Source organism: Eleutherodactylus coqui, chromosome 10, assembly GCF_035609145.1.
Source record: "Eleutherodactylus coqui strain aEleCoq1 chromosome 10, aEleCoq1.hap1, whole genome shotgun sequence".
NCBI lineage: Eukaryota > Metazoa > Chordata > Amphibia > Anura > Eleutherodactylidae > Eleutherodactylus > Eleutherodactylus coqui.
Genome location: NC_089846.1, coordinates 56,977,678 through 56,993,277, shown reverse-complemented (window position 1 = coordinate 56,993,277; position 15,600 = coordinate 56,977,678). Strand labels below are relative to the sequence as shown.

At 46.4% G+C, this 15,600-nt stretch overlaps 1 protein-coding gene across 1 annotated transcript in view; it reads left to right on the top strand.

The window, feature by feature from the left end:
* The window catches only part of LOC136580465 (zinc finger protein 154-like), a 29,285-nt gene extending 16,672 nt beyond the window's left edge, over positions 1-12,613 (top strand). The window contains exon 7 of the mRNA XM_066581053.1: positions 11,717-12,613. Coding sequence (XP_066437150.1) covers positions 11,717-12,582 — 866 coding nt within the window. The 3' untranslated portion in view covers positions 12,583-12,613. The remainder of the gene's footprint in view (positions 1-11,716) is intronic.
* Positions 12,614-15,600: the final 2,987 nt, after the last annotated feature.

The window sequence follows — 15,600 nt, the reverse complement described above, 5'->3', positions numbered from 1 at the left end:
GTGATTTTTTTTTTCCAGATCAAATGGTCCGCAAATCGAATCCGCATGCTTTATTTGATTTGCGGACGCCCATGTTTCTCTATGGGCGGCTTGATTTGCGGACTCGAAAATCAAACCTGCCCGTGGACATTGGGCCTTAGTCTTTCCAGCACATTTTTATTCTTCTGCTCTGTCTTCAATAACAACAGAGAATTGAAATAGACGCTTCAGTTTTTTCCCCCCATGGGGTCTCAGTTTTCACATTTGTCTTCCCTTCCGTTAGATTTACACTATGTTTTCTCTGTAAAAATAATGTTGCAGACTGAACTATTTTTTTTGGCAAAAATCACAGAAATCTAACTAAATGTGAGACAAATTTAAAAATAGAAACCTTATTGAAATAAATGGGGAAAACAATGGAAGTGTTTATATCCGTTTCTCTGTTAATAAAGGCAAAACAGAAGTGGGCTGGTAGACTAACGCTAGTGTGAATGTACCTGAAGATGAAATGCAGTCACCAGGCTTGTTGTGGGTATTACCTCTGACCTGGTTGGGAGCACTGATCACTTTTTACTTTATTTTCTTTATTAAGGAAAATTTGCACAGTACATAATAAAATCAAATGGTAAACAAACTCGATATTGCAAATAGTACATACTGTGTTGTAACTTGCTTGAACGTAATAACATAACATTTTCCTTGTACATTTTTTCTTTTGGGTTACGATAAACTTAAACAATTAAACTCGAACCGTCTATGCCTATTGGATGAATTCTTTATGGGATGGAACTCTGCGTTTGCTATTTGCTTAGTAAATGGGGGCACAGGAGAGTGTATGGGGTGGGGTGGGGGTGGGATGGAAAGAGGGAACATGAGTCTGGGAGTTCATTCTCCAGATAAAGTGGAATTGGTATCCAGCCAGATATCCCATATTTTTTGAAATTTGTTTGGGCAGCCTCTGTTTTGGTAAATAATTTTTTCGTAGGAGATTACTGTGTTCACCGACCGAACCCAACATGAGATCGTAGGGATTCCCGCAGCCATCCAATAAGTAGCTATTGTTTTACGCGCCAAGAATAAGGTCTTCTGTAGGAAAGTGCGGGTGTGGTACGGCCATTCCTCTTCCTCCAATAGGCCAAATAGGATCGTCTTAGGGTCCATCCCAATATTAAGGGGGGATGGTAGTAGTGAGTTTATGAAGGATACAATCTCAGACCAGAATCCATTTACCAGGGGGCAGTCCCAAATCAAATGCCAGAAGTTAGCTTCTGGCTGGCGGCATCTATGGCTGGAGTTTGAGGAAGAGTTGCCCATTTTATATAGACGGCTGGGTGTGAGGTATGCTTGGTGGATAATATATAGCTGGATCAATTTATTGTTGACTGCAGGGGAAACTGAGAGATGGGATTCGGATATATCTGTCCAGTCCTCCGGTGTTAAGGACGGAATGGCTGTCTTCCATCTATCGTAGGCTGAGGGCGGGTTATGGTCGGTTTTGGCTGAAAGGAGGTGCGTGTAGAGCACCGAGATTAGGCCCTTGGGCCCCTGGGATCTGAGGATACCAATTGTGGGGTATTTGGATATGTTTGTGGAGGTAGGTGGGAATTGGGAGTTCAGGGCGTGCCGCAACTGAAAGTATCTAAATAGCTGAAGTTGTGGGGACTGTGTTTTTTCCCGCAATTGGTTAAATGTGAGGAGACTCCCGTCTGTATACACGTCTCCCACCGACACCACTCCAAAAGACCTCCAGTATTGAGGGTCTGGGACTGACTGGAGGGCTTTAAGGCCGGGGTTGTTCCATAAGGGAAGTTCGCACATTACTCCTTTGTACTGTTGGATGGCCTTAGCCTCCCTCCACACCTTTAAAGCTAGTTTGTGAAGTGGCAGTATATCGGGAGGGTTGGTATGTTCTGGGAATTCCAGGAAATTTAAAAGGTTGTTGCCCTTTACTTGTTTTGCCAGGTATTGGTCAGCGATGGGCATTTCCCGCTCTAGGAACCAGCTCCGGACATTGCGTAGCTGTCCGGCTAGGTAATATACGTGCAGGTCTGGGAGCGCCATTCCAGCCCGCTCCTTCGGTCTTTGTAGGGTCGAAAGACTAAGCTTGGATCGTGTGGAGTTCCAAATGAAAGATGTAGTGAAGGAATTGAGGGCTTGAAAGATGCGTTTGGGTACAATTATTGGCATATGTTGTAGTATATACAGGCATTTAGGTTGAATCGCCATCTTTATCAGGTTTATACGGCCAGCCACCGAAAGCGGCAATTTGGCCCATCGCTCTAGTTTATTTTTGACATTCCCGAGCAGTGGGTCGATATTATCTTTTATGGCGTTGTTTGGATTTCGGGACATATATATTCCCAAGTATTTGAAAGTGGAAACCACGGCTAGGTTATATCTGGCGACACAAGGGTCTATTATTGGGTTGAGATTTGTATATAGAATTGTGGACTTGGGCCAGTTGACATGTAGACCCGATAGGTGGGAAAATTTGTCAATTTGGGTCATAGCGTGGGAGAAGGAGGTTATAGGGTCTGACAAAAAATAGGATTGTATCATCCGCATATAAGCCCACTTTACTTTCAAGGCCCGCCCATTTAATGCCGGTTACTTCAGAGGTGCTTCTCAACCGGATTGCCATGGCTTCAATGGCTATGGCAAATAGCGCCGGGGACAGCGGGCAGCCCTGACGGGTGCCTCTTGCGAGGCGGAACTCGGTGGATGGGATGCCGTTTACTATTACGTTGGCGCTTGGCGATTTGTAAATGGTTTTAACCCATTGTAAGAATTGGGGGCCAAACCCAAAGCGAACCAGGCAGGCCTCGAGGAAAGTCCACTCCAGCGAATCGAAGGCCTTCATTATGTCTAATGAGACCAATGCCCAGGGCATGTTAAACTGTTTGCCCAGTTGAATTGCTGTCTGTACTCTCCGTATGTTGATTGTTGTGGACTTTCCTGGCATAAAGCCGGTCTGGTCAGGGTGTATAATAGATAGGATTACTTGATTTAGTCTTGTGGCCAGGAGTTTTGTTAGGATTTTGTAGTCAACATTTACCAGGGATATGGGTCGGTATGAGCTACAATCTGTGGGGTCTTTGTCTGGTTTCAAAATGACTATAATAGATGCTCCGTAGAACGAGGGCGGAAGGGATTGGTCTAATTGGGCCTGTTGTAATGTTTCTAATAGCAGCGGGGCCAGTTGTTCGTCATATTTCCGGTACATTTCAATCGGGAGGCCGTCCGGGCCTGGGGCTTTATTAGATGCCATGTCTCGGATTGTCTGCCGTATTTCGTCTAGGGTGATTGGGGCCTCCAAGAACTCTACCTGTTCTTCGGACAATGTTGGAAAGGTCAGGTCACTCAGATAGTCTAGGATATCTGCCTTTGTAAAATTTGTGGGTGAGCTATATAGGTTAGCGTAGTATTCTTTAAAACGATTTGTGATGGCTGGGGCGTCAGTCAGCTCCGCACCATTTTGATCTTTTATCTTAAGGATCGTGTTTAGGTGTTTCTCGTGTTTAATCAGATTGGCTAACAAATGGCTGGATTGGTTACCTAGTTCGAAATAATATTGCTTCGCAAAGAATAATTTACGTTTGGCCTTAGCGTGAACTTGGTGTTTGTAGAGGCGAGAACAACTGAGCCATGCTTCTTTGTTAGAGTCCGTGGGGTTATCAGTGTAGGTCTTTTCTGCCTCAAGTGTCTTGATTTCTATCTCTCTGTCCACCTGGGCTGTCGTTTGTTTGATATATGTAATGGCTGATTTAAGGAACCCTCGAAGGTATGCTTTAAGGGTATCCCATCTCAGGGCCGGGTGGGTATTGTTATTATGGGCATCTAAGAAGAGGGATATATGAAACGGAGTTTGGTCGTCTGGGCCCAACAATTTAAGCCAAAACGGGTGTAGTTTCCAGGTAGGCAAAATTTGGAGTTGGGGAAATTTCAGTGTTAGGAGTATCGGACTGTGGTCCGATATTCCCCGCGGACAATGTGCTACATCTGAGAGATACACCGCCACTTCCGCGGAGCTGAATATATAGTCAATTCTCGAGAGGGAGTTCTGGCCGGGGGAGTGGCAAGTATATTCCAGGGTGTTGGGATGATGTAGCCGCCAGAGGTCGACCCAACCCACGCTCTCGGTTATCTGCCGGAGGGAGGAGTTAGTGCTTGTATTTGTGTTGGCCAGGGCATAGAATTTGTCTTTGGTCGGGTCCATTACTAGATTAAAGTCTCCCATACAAAGTACCCCTACTGAGGGGTATTGGTGTGCGAAGGACACAGCCGTCTGAAGGAGAGAGAGGTTATTGTGTGGTGGATTATAAATGCATAAGATGACATATGGTTTGGAATCTATTTCTGCATACACGAATATTGATCTACCCTCCGGGTCTTTACGGACATTAATAGGGTTCCATCTTATGGATCTGTGTATAAGCAATGTAACGCCTCTGGAAGAGGGGGTGTGAAAGGAGTGGGCCGCCCACTGTACCCACGGCTTCTTAAGGGTGTCGGCTCTGTCCCTGGTGAGGTGGGTCTCCTGCAAACACACGATATGGGGGTTTGTTTGTTTAATAAAGGAGAAGACTTTCCTGCGCTTAAGGGTTGTGCCGAGACCACGTACGTTCCAGCTAAGATATTTTAAAGACATTGGTATCGGTGTAAATATAGGTCTCAATCGGCGTCCCTATAATTGGGGGAGGACGGGGGGAAGGACTTTGCAAGTACAGAGCAGTGGGGGTCATTGGCATAGACAGTTCAAAACATATAACAACAATTGTCTCAAAACAGTTTAAACCATTGGTTATTAGCATCCTGTCTGAATATAAACGTAGGAACCCTAAATTAGGGTTCCGGTAAATCTAAAGACAGGAGTCGATGAAAACCTTAAGCTACAAACTATCTGTAGGTAGCTGATCTTACTGGGGGGGAAAGGGTCCCAGTGGCCTATGGGTGGCTGGCTTTGTCTGGTGGATTTAGATTATTAAATTAAAGTAACGTTGAGACACGGGAGGTCCCGGGCTACAGGTCCGCGGCATGGACGACCGGCACACCACCAGTAGGTCAGGGGGATAATAAGCTTCTCAGCCACATTTCAACTCAGTATACATATTTACACATGTTATGAATTGGCGCCTCTTGGTGACACCGGATGCATTTCGAGCCACTCCAGAGCTTCAGTAGGGGAGTGTAAAAAAATTACTTTTCCCTCTGCGGCGATGCGCAGACGGGCTGGGTATGCCATTGAATAGGGGATATTTCTATCCCTAAATTTCTTTTTAACCTCCATAAAGGTAGCTCTTTGTTTTTGCAAGTCCGCAGAAACGTCAGGGAAGATAGATATCACTGAGTTGTTGTGTTTGAGTGGGCCTTTTAATCTGGCTTGACGTAGGGCGGCGTCACGATCCCTGCAGTTAAGAATTCTTGCTAGAAACGGGCGTGGGGGTGCGCCCGGCTGTGGCGGTTTCGCCGGGACGCGATGAGCCCTCTCCACGGCAAAGTGGGCAGAGAAGGTGTCTTCGCCCAACAATGATTTTAGCCAATTTTCCGCAAAGAGTTCTGGTTGTGAGCCTTCTGTCTTCTCAGGTAGGCCGATTATGCGTAAATTATTGCGGCGCGCCCGATTTTCAAGATCGTCGATTTTTGCTTGACAATATTCCGCTATTCTCATGGCTTTCTTGACTGTTGCGGGGATTGGACGCAGGGAGTCCTCCACATTCGAAATGCGGTCCTCCATCTCCCTCACCCTGCCGCGCATATTTTGTAGATCTTGTCTCAGGAGGACTACGTCTGATTTGACCTCTTCTATCTTATCTGTAAGGGCGGTCTTGCAGGTGTTAATTGCCTCCAGGAGTTGACGCATTGTAGGTTCCGGTGGCTGCCCAGATGCATCTTCGGTTTCTTTTGTTTGAGCGGGTCGCGTCACTCGAGGGGTATGCTCCGGAGTTTCAGTGCGTGAGAATTCTTTCAGTCTCTCTGCCGCAGGGCCGCTTTTTGCGCGCGTGCTCATGTTCACGGGCAGTTATTTAACGTGTTTGACTGAAAGCGTAAGCGGTTTCTTTGGTGATGTGAACGTGTGAGTATTTCTGAAGAAGATTACTTGCTTATAGGGCTGGTTAGCCCATCCGGTAGCTTGTGAGGGTTCTAATAGAGAGTTTAGATTGTTATTGTCTCCGGGGGCTTTACTGTCACAGAGTCTCAATCGTCTTCCGGAGTTTAGCCTACTGGTGAGATGAGTTATCAATATGGGGAGATATTATTTTATTTTGGGCTCAGGTCAGTTCAGGTAGCTCAACCGGATAGTCGTCGGGTCTTAGCGGCCTCCTCTGTAGCGGTTAGGGGGTCTCAACAGAGCCGCAGAGGGGAGAGTCATAGAGTGGGGGGGGGGGGTACTTTATGTTTTGCTGGCTCAAGTCCAAATTAGTTTGGAGGGGATGGGGTTTCCCCGTCCGGGCTTCTCCTCTCCAGGCGCCTGGCGTCTAGCTCGGCGGCGTGCCGCTGCTAGGTGTTGTCCCCCGACCTTTGTCCCCACTTACGATTTTGTCGCCGGCTCCGCTGGGCCGGATCACGGTCGGCGGGTCGTCTTGCCCCCGGCGTCCAGCCGGGTGTGGTGAGTTGCGTTCACTGCGGTGGTGAAAGTGCCGGGGGGTTAGACGAGTCACGGTTCTCGGCAGCTCCGCGGCAGACGAACCGCGGCAGGGGAATCGAGAGTTCTGCCTCTCCTCGGCAGCAAGGGGGCTCTGTTTCGCCGAACAGCCGGGAGCAGCGCGTTCCCAGGGATCGTCAAGCCCAGCAACAGGCGCCGGGACCGCCCGGACGGCTGTTCCACCAGGCCCAGTGCGTTGTGTCTTCGCGGCAGCAGGGGAGAAGGCGCCAGCCGGTCAGTCGGGCCGTTCAAACCGTCAGCCCACGGCCCTCCGCGGAACTCGTGTCGGCCGGGTTGTCTCAGGTGGCAAGTAGGTGGCGCAGCCGGGTGCAGGAGATCTCAGTCCCTCGGGTGTTGTCCGGTCTCCGGGCCGCCGGCTGCTCAGGAGCGCAGGGGTTGGTGATTATTCGGTCCTCAGCAGTGTGTGCCGGGAGGCAAGGAAGCCGCTCGTGCCCCCCCCCCGCGGTCGGGCCCAGATTTTCAGCGGAGGTACTCTCTGCGGCGGCAGGGAGGGGGGGCACGGGAGGAAGCTCAGAGGCAGCTGCTCATCAAGGTACAGCAGCGCTTGCCTCCCTGCAGAGCCCAGCCGGGAAAGGAGGGGCGCTCGCCCCGCGGGAAAGGAGGGGAGGGGGGATTTGCAGCAGGAGAAGGAGAGATCGCTTGTGTCTCCTCCGCGGTCGGGTTCAGACACTCCGGCGGCGGCGCTCACAGCGGCGGCAGGAGGGGTAAATCCGGGAGGAGATTCGGAGGTGGCTGCTCCGCAAAGCGAAGGATCACACGTCCTCTTGCAGCGCCCAGTCGGGACGGTAAGTGTGTTCGCCCCGCAGCCGCGGGAGGGGGGGCTCCAGGCGGCCACCCGGACGGCCGGGGCCGACGGTTCAGCTCCGCGAGCGTCGGCTTGTTTTTCGGAGGGAGAGGAGAAGGGCAGCTCTGTCTTTCCGAACGGTGCTCGGTGGGGTAAGACTCCGGCGCTGTCACTCTGGACGTCGGCAGCGGCGGGAAGCAGACAGGGCGTTGGCGCGGTCTCACCTCCGGGCCGGTCCACGCCGCTCCACAGCACGCTCGGCGGGTCTAATCAGTCCCGGTTCCATCCCAGCCTCTAGCAGCAGGTATTAGAGGACTTTTTTGTCCTATTACGGCACCCTAAGGTCAGGATTCTTACAGGATTAGCTTTTCCCCTGGGGAGCTCCTCTCAAGTGCGACTTGCCATGTTGGTCGCTGGCCACGCCCCCCACTGATCACTTTTAAAGTCAGCAGAGCACAGAAAGTTCTTCTCATAGTGGTCTCATTTTTTTTTTTTAGTTTTCATTTTTTCTTCAGGTGTCAAGTTTTACTAGACAGGAATCAAAGATAGATCATTGCTTGTTTAGGGCATGTGCACACGGGATGGAATTTGCTGCGGAATGTCTGCAGCAGATCCGCATCTCTATATTCATATCAAAATCTGCACCATTTGGAGTTGATTTATATGTAGATTTTAACACAGATTTTGGTGCACCTTCTCATTTGAAGAGGTGGAATCTGATCTGAAAATCCAGTGCTATAATTGACATGCTACATATCCAAAATACGCACCACAGTTCAGTTTCTGCAGCAGATTTTTTTCTGCAGCATGTGGATGAGATTTTGAAAATATTGCAGATACTGTAAATAATTCAGATTTACATGGCTTTAATGTGCTTTTCCCGCTAGGGAAGGGCAACGGCTGCCATAGTTGACCCGAATTGTTCCATAAGAGAGTTCATATTATCCTAAAATGTATCAACCGTTTTGATGACCACAACAATAAGTATTTGATAGTGGGGATCTATTAGTGCCTTCCAATAAGAGATGCCCCTCAGCGTGGAACCAAATTATGATGCCAATTAACATCTGCCAACATTTATATGCTTCAAAAGCATACAGGAGCACTTGCATAGCAGCCCTATGGTTTTGCTTCCAACGCTTCACCTCATCACCTACTCCTGAATATGAAGTCAAAATGGCGACAGAGGGATGGGTCTCCATTGGCCAGGTGTGAATGGGTCACAGAAGAACTAAGAACAGAATGTTGTAAAGTCCCTTGTGGAACTCACTGCATAACCTGTACCCTAGCGTGCCAATCGACTTAACTAAATAGAAGACCAACCGTAGAAAATGAGTTATGGAGTTTAGAGGAGGATAAAAGTGCTTAACAATGATATGCATCAAACACCGTGTCTTTAAAGGGCCCATTTAGATGGATGCATTTTTGGGCCGTGTGCTTTCCATGTATTGTATGGACAGAACACAAACCCATAATAGTCTGAGACTATTCAGATGTACGATTTTTCATACAGGCTGATAATCTGGGACGGAACAGGGGAGTATGGCTCTGTTTAGCATTTTATACCTGTGCCAGCCTGAGAAGAAAAGAAAAAGTACCACCGGACAAGCCCTTTAAAATCTTTTTCAATTTCCAGCAGATTACCACTACACAAACAACTTAAGTCTTAAGTATTCAGAGCATAAAGTAGAATTTAGAGATACAGGTGAAGAACATCCATTTTCCCCACATATACCCTCAGTCTTTCAAAGCAGAGATCGGCCATCTAATTCCGGGGAACCTTCTTCTGATTATTCACAGAAAACTAAAAATTTCCAATGTTCCGACCATGGCAGATGTTTAAGGCTGGGTTCACATGGGGTGGAATTTCCGTGCAGACTTTCACACAGAAATTCCCCCTGCAATCTTAAGCCTGAGACTAAGCAGCAAAGTCGACGAAATCTGCAAAAATCTGCCAAGCCTCGCTGAAACTGACATACTGCGGAATTGAAAGCTGCGGCATGTCAACTGTATCGCTGTTACCACTGCAGGCTCTCTTATCTCTATGGGGAGACATGGCCACAGCGTAATAAGCCGCTTTCAGAACCCACGCCAAATGTCTCGGAACTTCAGCTGCAGAAATCTTGCAGAATTTACGTGCGGTCCCACTGCGGACATTCCACAAGATTTCTGCCTGTGTGAACCCAGCCTTAAAAAGAATTCTAATCTTACCTGACAAAGACGAGAGGCCATTGTCGTGTACTGAATGTGGGAAATGTTTCAGCAGGAAATCTAGTCTTATTACCCATGAAAGAATCCACACAGGGGAGAAGCCATATTTATGTTGGAGTGGACAGTGTTTCTTGTATAAACAACATCTTCAGAGTAATTATAAGGTCCATATGAGGGAGAAGCCCTTCTCATGTTCAGAATGTGGCAAGCATCTTACCAGTCCTCAGATGGTTCACTGGGGAGTGTGAGAGGTGCTTTACCAGGAGATCCATTCTTGCTGAACATCAGAGGATTCACACTGGGGAGAAGCCATATTCAAGTCTTGAATGTGGGAGATGTTTTACCCAAAGATCAATTCTTATTGAACATCAGAAATTTCACACCGGGGTAAAGCTGTTCTCATGCTTGGACTGCAGGAGAGGTTTTATCCAGAAGCCGGACCTCATCATGCTTCAGAAGATTCACACAGGGAAGAAGCCGTATTTCTGTTTGTGATGCCTGGTAGTCCGAATAGTCAGACCCTCTGCAATAATACTTTTATCGCCTAACCTGTGGATAAGAAATAGTTTTGGTGAGAAAGCCCCTTCAAATAGAGAGGATAGAGACTAATATGTCACGATATATAATACTGTAATTATTACTCTTTGATGAGAATGAGAGCACGTAATATAATGCAGTTTGCAGTGAATCTGAGAAACATGACCTGCTGGATGATAGAGCACAGCACCATTCCCACACATGGCAGAACAGGTGATGTGGACTATGATCAGGTCACTACTAGACAGTGAGAAGGCAAAAAGTAGCTGGCTACTAGTCAAGCCCTGCCAACTACTCCACCTAGTGCTTGATCACAGCTGCAGCTCAGAAAATGTGAAGCTCCGCTGTTTGCTGTCCCTGTCCAGGATTGTGGCAGATCAAGGTTTCAGAGCCAAGTTACCTTCCTGTTGGTCTTCAACAGCTTTGTGTGAATCTCCAAAGCTGAAGCACTCACACGCGCTCGCACAAAATGAGATTAAGGCATCAATAATTAGGCTTTTACCACTTGATATCTCATGTTGCTTTTCTGTAGCCCGTGAGCATCAGGGGGAGAACATCTACTAGATTCAGGGAGATATTTTTAAACTACAGTACAGCCATGGTAATAGTTGCAAATGGCAACAAGATTTTTCAATATTGTCGCCATTTTCAAATTTCTTGTCACATTGGCGACCATACTGGTCACTATCTGAAGCTCTTTATTCTTGTCTTGATTGTAGGAATAGCTTTTTTCCCTAAAATCACATCTGGTTAAACATAAGACAGTTCATACACAGGACAATTGTTTTATTTAAAGGGCCCCTGATAGTAAAATGTTTTTGAGTATTTGTTGAAGAAATAGTTTTTGATTGATTTAAATAGTATACATTTTTTAATACTATTTAAAAGAGTGACCTTTATATTTCTGCTTGTCTCCTAATCATTGGGGCATTCAATGAATGATTCTGTAGAATATATCATTTAGTCCAGGGCACCACAATGACTGTAGTCGCAATACTGGTTTTGCAGTCAAAAATCATAGAGTGGTGCTCACTTTATCAAAAGCATTGCAATGAAAGTCAATGTGATCTCGTTGCGACTCGCAAGGTGCCGTGACATGACAGTCTCAAGAAAACTAAACCTGCTGGATTTCTTGCGACTAACATGTTGCAGTAACCTGCGAGTCGAAATGTGACCACATTCATTAACATTACAGGGAATGCAGGTAGGGCAATACTGTGATCTCTGGCCATGCAATGTTAAACGCACCCAATTTCGCTGTGTAGCCCTACTGTAAAGCAGCATCCCCATCATTAGGAAATAAAAGTATCAACAATTGTTTAGGGGGCTATTGCATGAGGACTGGTAGTCGGCCACTATTTGCCCCTAATGCCAGGCTGAAGTTGTAACTCCAAGTAGGTGCATCCTGGCAATTAACAGACGATTTTACACACAGACCGATAGTCCAGGATGAAATAGCTAGTATAGCCTTTTTTAGTGTGTCAACCTTAATTTAAAAACTACCATTGCACAACACCTTTAAAATGTTTTTCAATTTCCAGCAGATTACCACTACACAAACAACTTAGATGGACATCTCGTTAAATATCCAGAGCATGAAGTAGAACTCAAAGATGCGTGTGGAGAAGATCTATTTACCCCACATATACCGTCAGTCCCTCCGGTCAGAGATCTGTCCTCTGATCCCGAGGAAACTTCTTCTAACCATTCACAGAAAAATAAAATTTTCAAATGTTCTGAGTGTGGGAGAGGTTTTAAAAAGAAGTTTAATCTTACCATGCATAAGAGGACTCACAAAGACGAGAGGCCATTTTCATGTACCGAATGTGGGAAACGTTTCAACAGGAAATCCGGTCTTATTGGCCATGAAAGAATCCACACAGGGGAGAAGCCATATTTATGTACGGAATGTGGGAGATGTTTTACCCAAAGATCAATCCTTGTGGAACATCAGAAATTCCACGCCGCGGTGAAGCCGTTCTCATGTTTGGACTGCGGGAGAGGTTTTATCCAGAAGTCGGACCTTGTGATACATCAGAGGATTCACACCGGGGAGAAGCCGTATTTCTGTTCGGAGTGTGGGAAGTGTTTCACACGGAAACAACATCTTGAAATTCATCGAAAGGTCCACACGGGGGAGAAGCCATTCTCCTGTTCAGAATGTGGCAAATGTTTTAAACAGAAGTCGGACCTCTTGAGACATCAGAAGGTTCACACTGGGGAGCGTCCGTTTTCATGTTTAGAGTGTGAGAGATCTTTTACCCGGAAATCGGCTCTCATTGAACATCAGAGGAGTCATACTGGAGAGAAGCCTTATTCTTGTCCTGATTGTAGTATGAAATTTGCCCTGAAATCACATCTGGTTAAACACCAGACAATCCACACACAGGATGATTTTCTTACGTAAAGAGTCCCTAATGTCAACATGTTTTTTTACTATTTATTGAAGAAATGGTTTTTAATTGATATAAAAATATATATTTTATACTATTTAATGATGTGATCCCCTTCTTTCTGCTTGGGACTTTTAATCGGAGGAATAGACAACAAATAGTAAAAATTGCCGCGCTCTAGTTTTGTTGATTTTGAGGCGCAGTCCTTTGTTTATTCACCTTTCTTTTAATCAGAGGGGTTTTCCATGAACAGAGATCCACAAGAGTCCAGAACTCTCTGAACATAGAATTTAGACAAGGGCCGCAACACAAGTCACGCAGCAAAAGATCGTAGAATCTCGCTGCCATCATTACAAGCATTGCAATGAAAGACAATGCGATATTGTCATGGTGCAGTGACACGACAGTCACAAGAAAATCAAACCCGCTAGACTATCATGTTGTGGTCGCTTCAGAGTTTAAATGTGACTACGTTCAATTACATTATAGGCAATGCAGTTAGGCCAACACTGTGATCTCTGGCCATGCGACGTGCGATGCACCCAAAGTTGCTGCTAAGCCCTAGTCTTAACCCCTCAAAAATACAGGATGTAGGTTTATGTCTTGGCTGCCTGGTACGTAAGGCAACAAGATGAAAACTTATGTCCCGTGCACGGGACTTAGCTTCGCTCTGCCCCTCCCATTTCAGCCAGTGTCGAGGGGCGGAGAGGAGCGGGAACTCTATGCACTGCTTCTGGCCCGCCTCCTCCCCCTGCAGAGAGGGACAGTATATATCGGCCGGATGTGAAAACCCGGCTGATATACGCACGTCGGAATAAGCCCTAATGTTGTAAAAGGAAAAAAAAAGAAAACAGCAAAAAACATAGAATTGGTGTTTTTTTTCTCCCTCCCCTCCCGAAAAATTAATAAAAGTTATACATTACATGTACGCAAAAAAATGGTAGCAATAAAAATACAGCTCATCACTCAAAAAATAAGCCTTCATATGGCCATATTGACGGAATAATAAAAAAGTTACGGCTTTTGAAAAGCGGAGGTGAAGATCCCCCCCAAAAATCGTTGCATCCTTAACCCCACAAAATCGCATGGGATTATTGTGTTTCGAGACACAAATCTTGCATGAATATGAACCCCCTTCTTTTGGGGTCATACACATGAGCATTTTTATCCCACATCGCACTGCGATCGCGGCACGTCCTATCTTTGAGCGTGCTATGGCATCGCCCATTGTCTTCAATGGGGCTGGCGGCAGTATCGCACTGCATGCTAGGTGCATGGGGTGCGATGCAAGGTTTCCCAGCTGCGGCAGAGGATCGCTACTTCCCTGAAGTGATGCGAGGCGGCTTTGATGTAAAAACGCCTTGCATCCACGGGGATATCACATGTTGGCGAGCACTATATCGGGCCATGATTCACAGCCTGATTTCGCACTAAGCCTAAGGGGTTCAAGAGATTTTCCCATGACTTGAAATTTCTTCACAACACTCTGCCCCAGGGTTGCCGACCATTCCGAAATTCCTGAACAGTCAGTAAAAATAGAGGACATTTTTCCAGTGTCCGTGAATGTTTTGAGGCTGGAGGTACTTGAACAGGTTAATATCACAGTAATTATCATTTTACAACTAAATGCTAATTATGAGGTCATATCAGTCTCTGACCTACAGACATGCAGCACTTATAATCTTTATCATTTATTATGGCTTTCCAATGTGTCTGTAACAAAGTTGACTCTCAGTGGTTTTTTGGATAAGTTGTCCAGGAAAACAAAACATTTCGATTGACAACCGTGCTCTGTCCTTCCTAGATGCTGCTGACCAGGACTTGTGACTGCTGCAGCCAATCGCTGACCATAGCAGTGATCTTCTATAGCCACTGATTGGCTGCAGCAGTCATAAGTCCTGGTCAGCAGCATCTAGGAGGGACAGAGTGGTTGTGGAGCAATTTCAAGTAGTGAGAAAACACCTTTAACGCATCCATAGCGTTGATATGGAGAGCGCTTCCCTGCTGTCCACGAGCGGAGAATCATTGCCATTCTCCGCTCACGGGCGGCAATTCGCAACATGCTGCAAATTTACCGTGATTCTCCACAGTCAACCTATCTGTCAGATAGGCTGACAGCGGAGATCCATCTGCCGGCTCCTGCTCCCGGGCGGTGGATCTTCGCCGCGGGATACCGAAACGCCTGTGGACAGGTAGCCCAACACAGTGTATAAGGCCAAAATAAGACCTATCCATCCAGTTCAGCCTATTACCCCCCAATGTTGATCCAGAGGAAGGCAAAAAAAAAACACAATGAGGTAGAAGCCAATTTTCCCTATTTAAGGGAAAAAAATTCTTCCTGACCCCAATCTGGCAGTTGGAATAATCCCCGGATCACCGACCCTTCTGAAGTTATTAATGATTATAACATATAATATTGTAGCGCTTAAGAAAGGTGTCCAGGCCTCTCTTGTTCTCTTTTATCGAGTTCGCCATCACCACGTCCTCAGGCAGAGAGTTCCATAGTCTCACTGCTCTTACAGTAAAGAATCTCCTATGTTGGTGTAGAAACCTTCTTCCCACTAGATGTAGAGGGTGCCCTGTTGTTACAGTCACAATCCTGGGTATAAAAAGATGATGGGAGAGATCTCTGCATTGTCCCCTGATATATTTATACATAGTTATTAGCTCACCCCTCAGCAGTCTTTTCTAAACTAAATAACCCCAATTTTTATAACCTCTCTGGGTACTGTAGTCCACCCATTTATTACTTTATTTGCCCGTCTTTCCACCCACTCAAGCCCTGATAAATGAGTACCGGTGCCCAAAACTGTCCACAATATTCCATATGTGGTCTGACCGATGACTTGTAAAGAGGAAGAACAATGTTCTCGTCATGTGCCCCTATACCTCTTTTGATGCACCCCATGATCCTATTTGCCTTGGCAGCAGCTGCCTGACACTGGTTGCTCCAGTTAAGCTTACAGCTAACTACCGGTAAAAGTCCTTTACTATGTCGGGGTTACACAGTGGTTTCCCATTTTGTGTGTAAT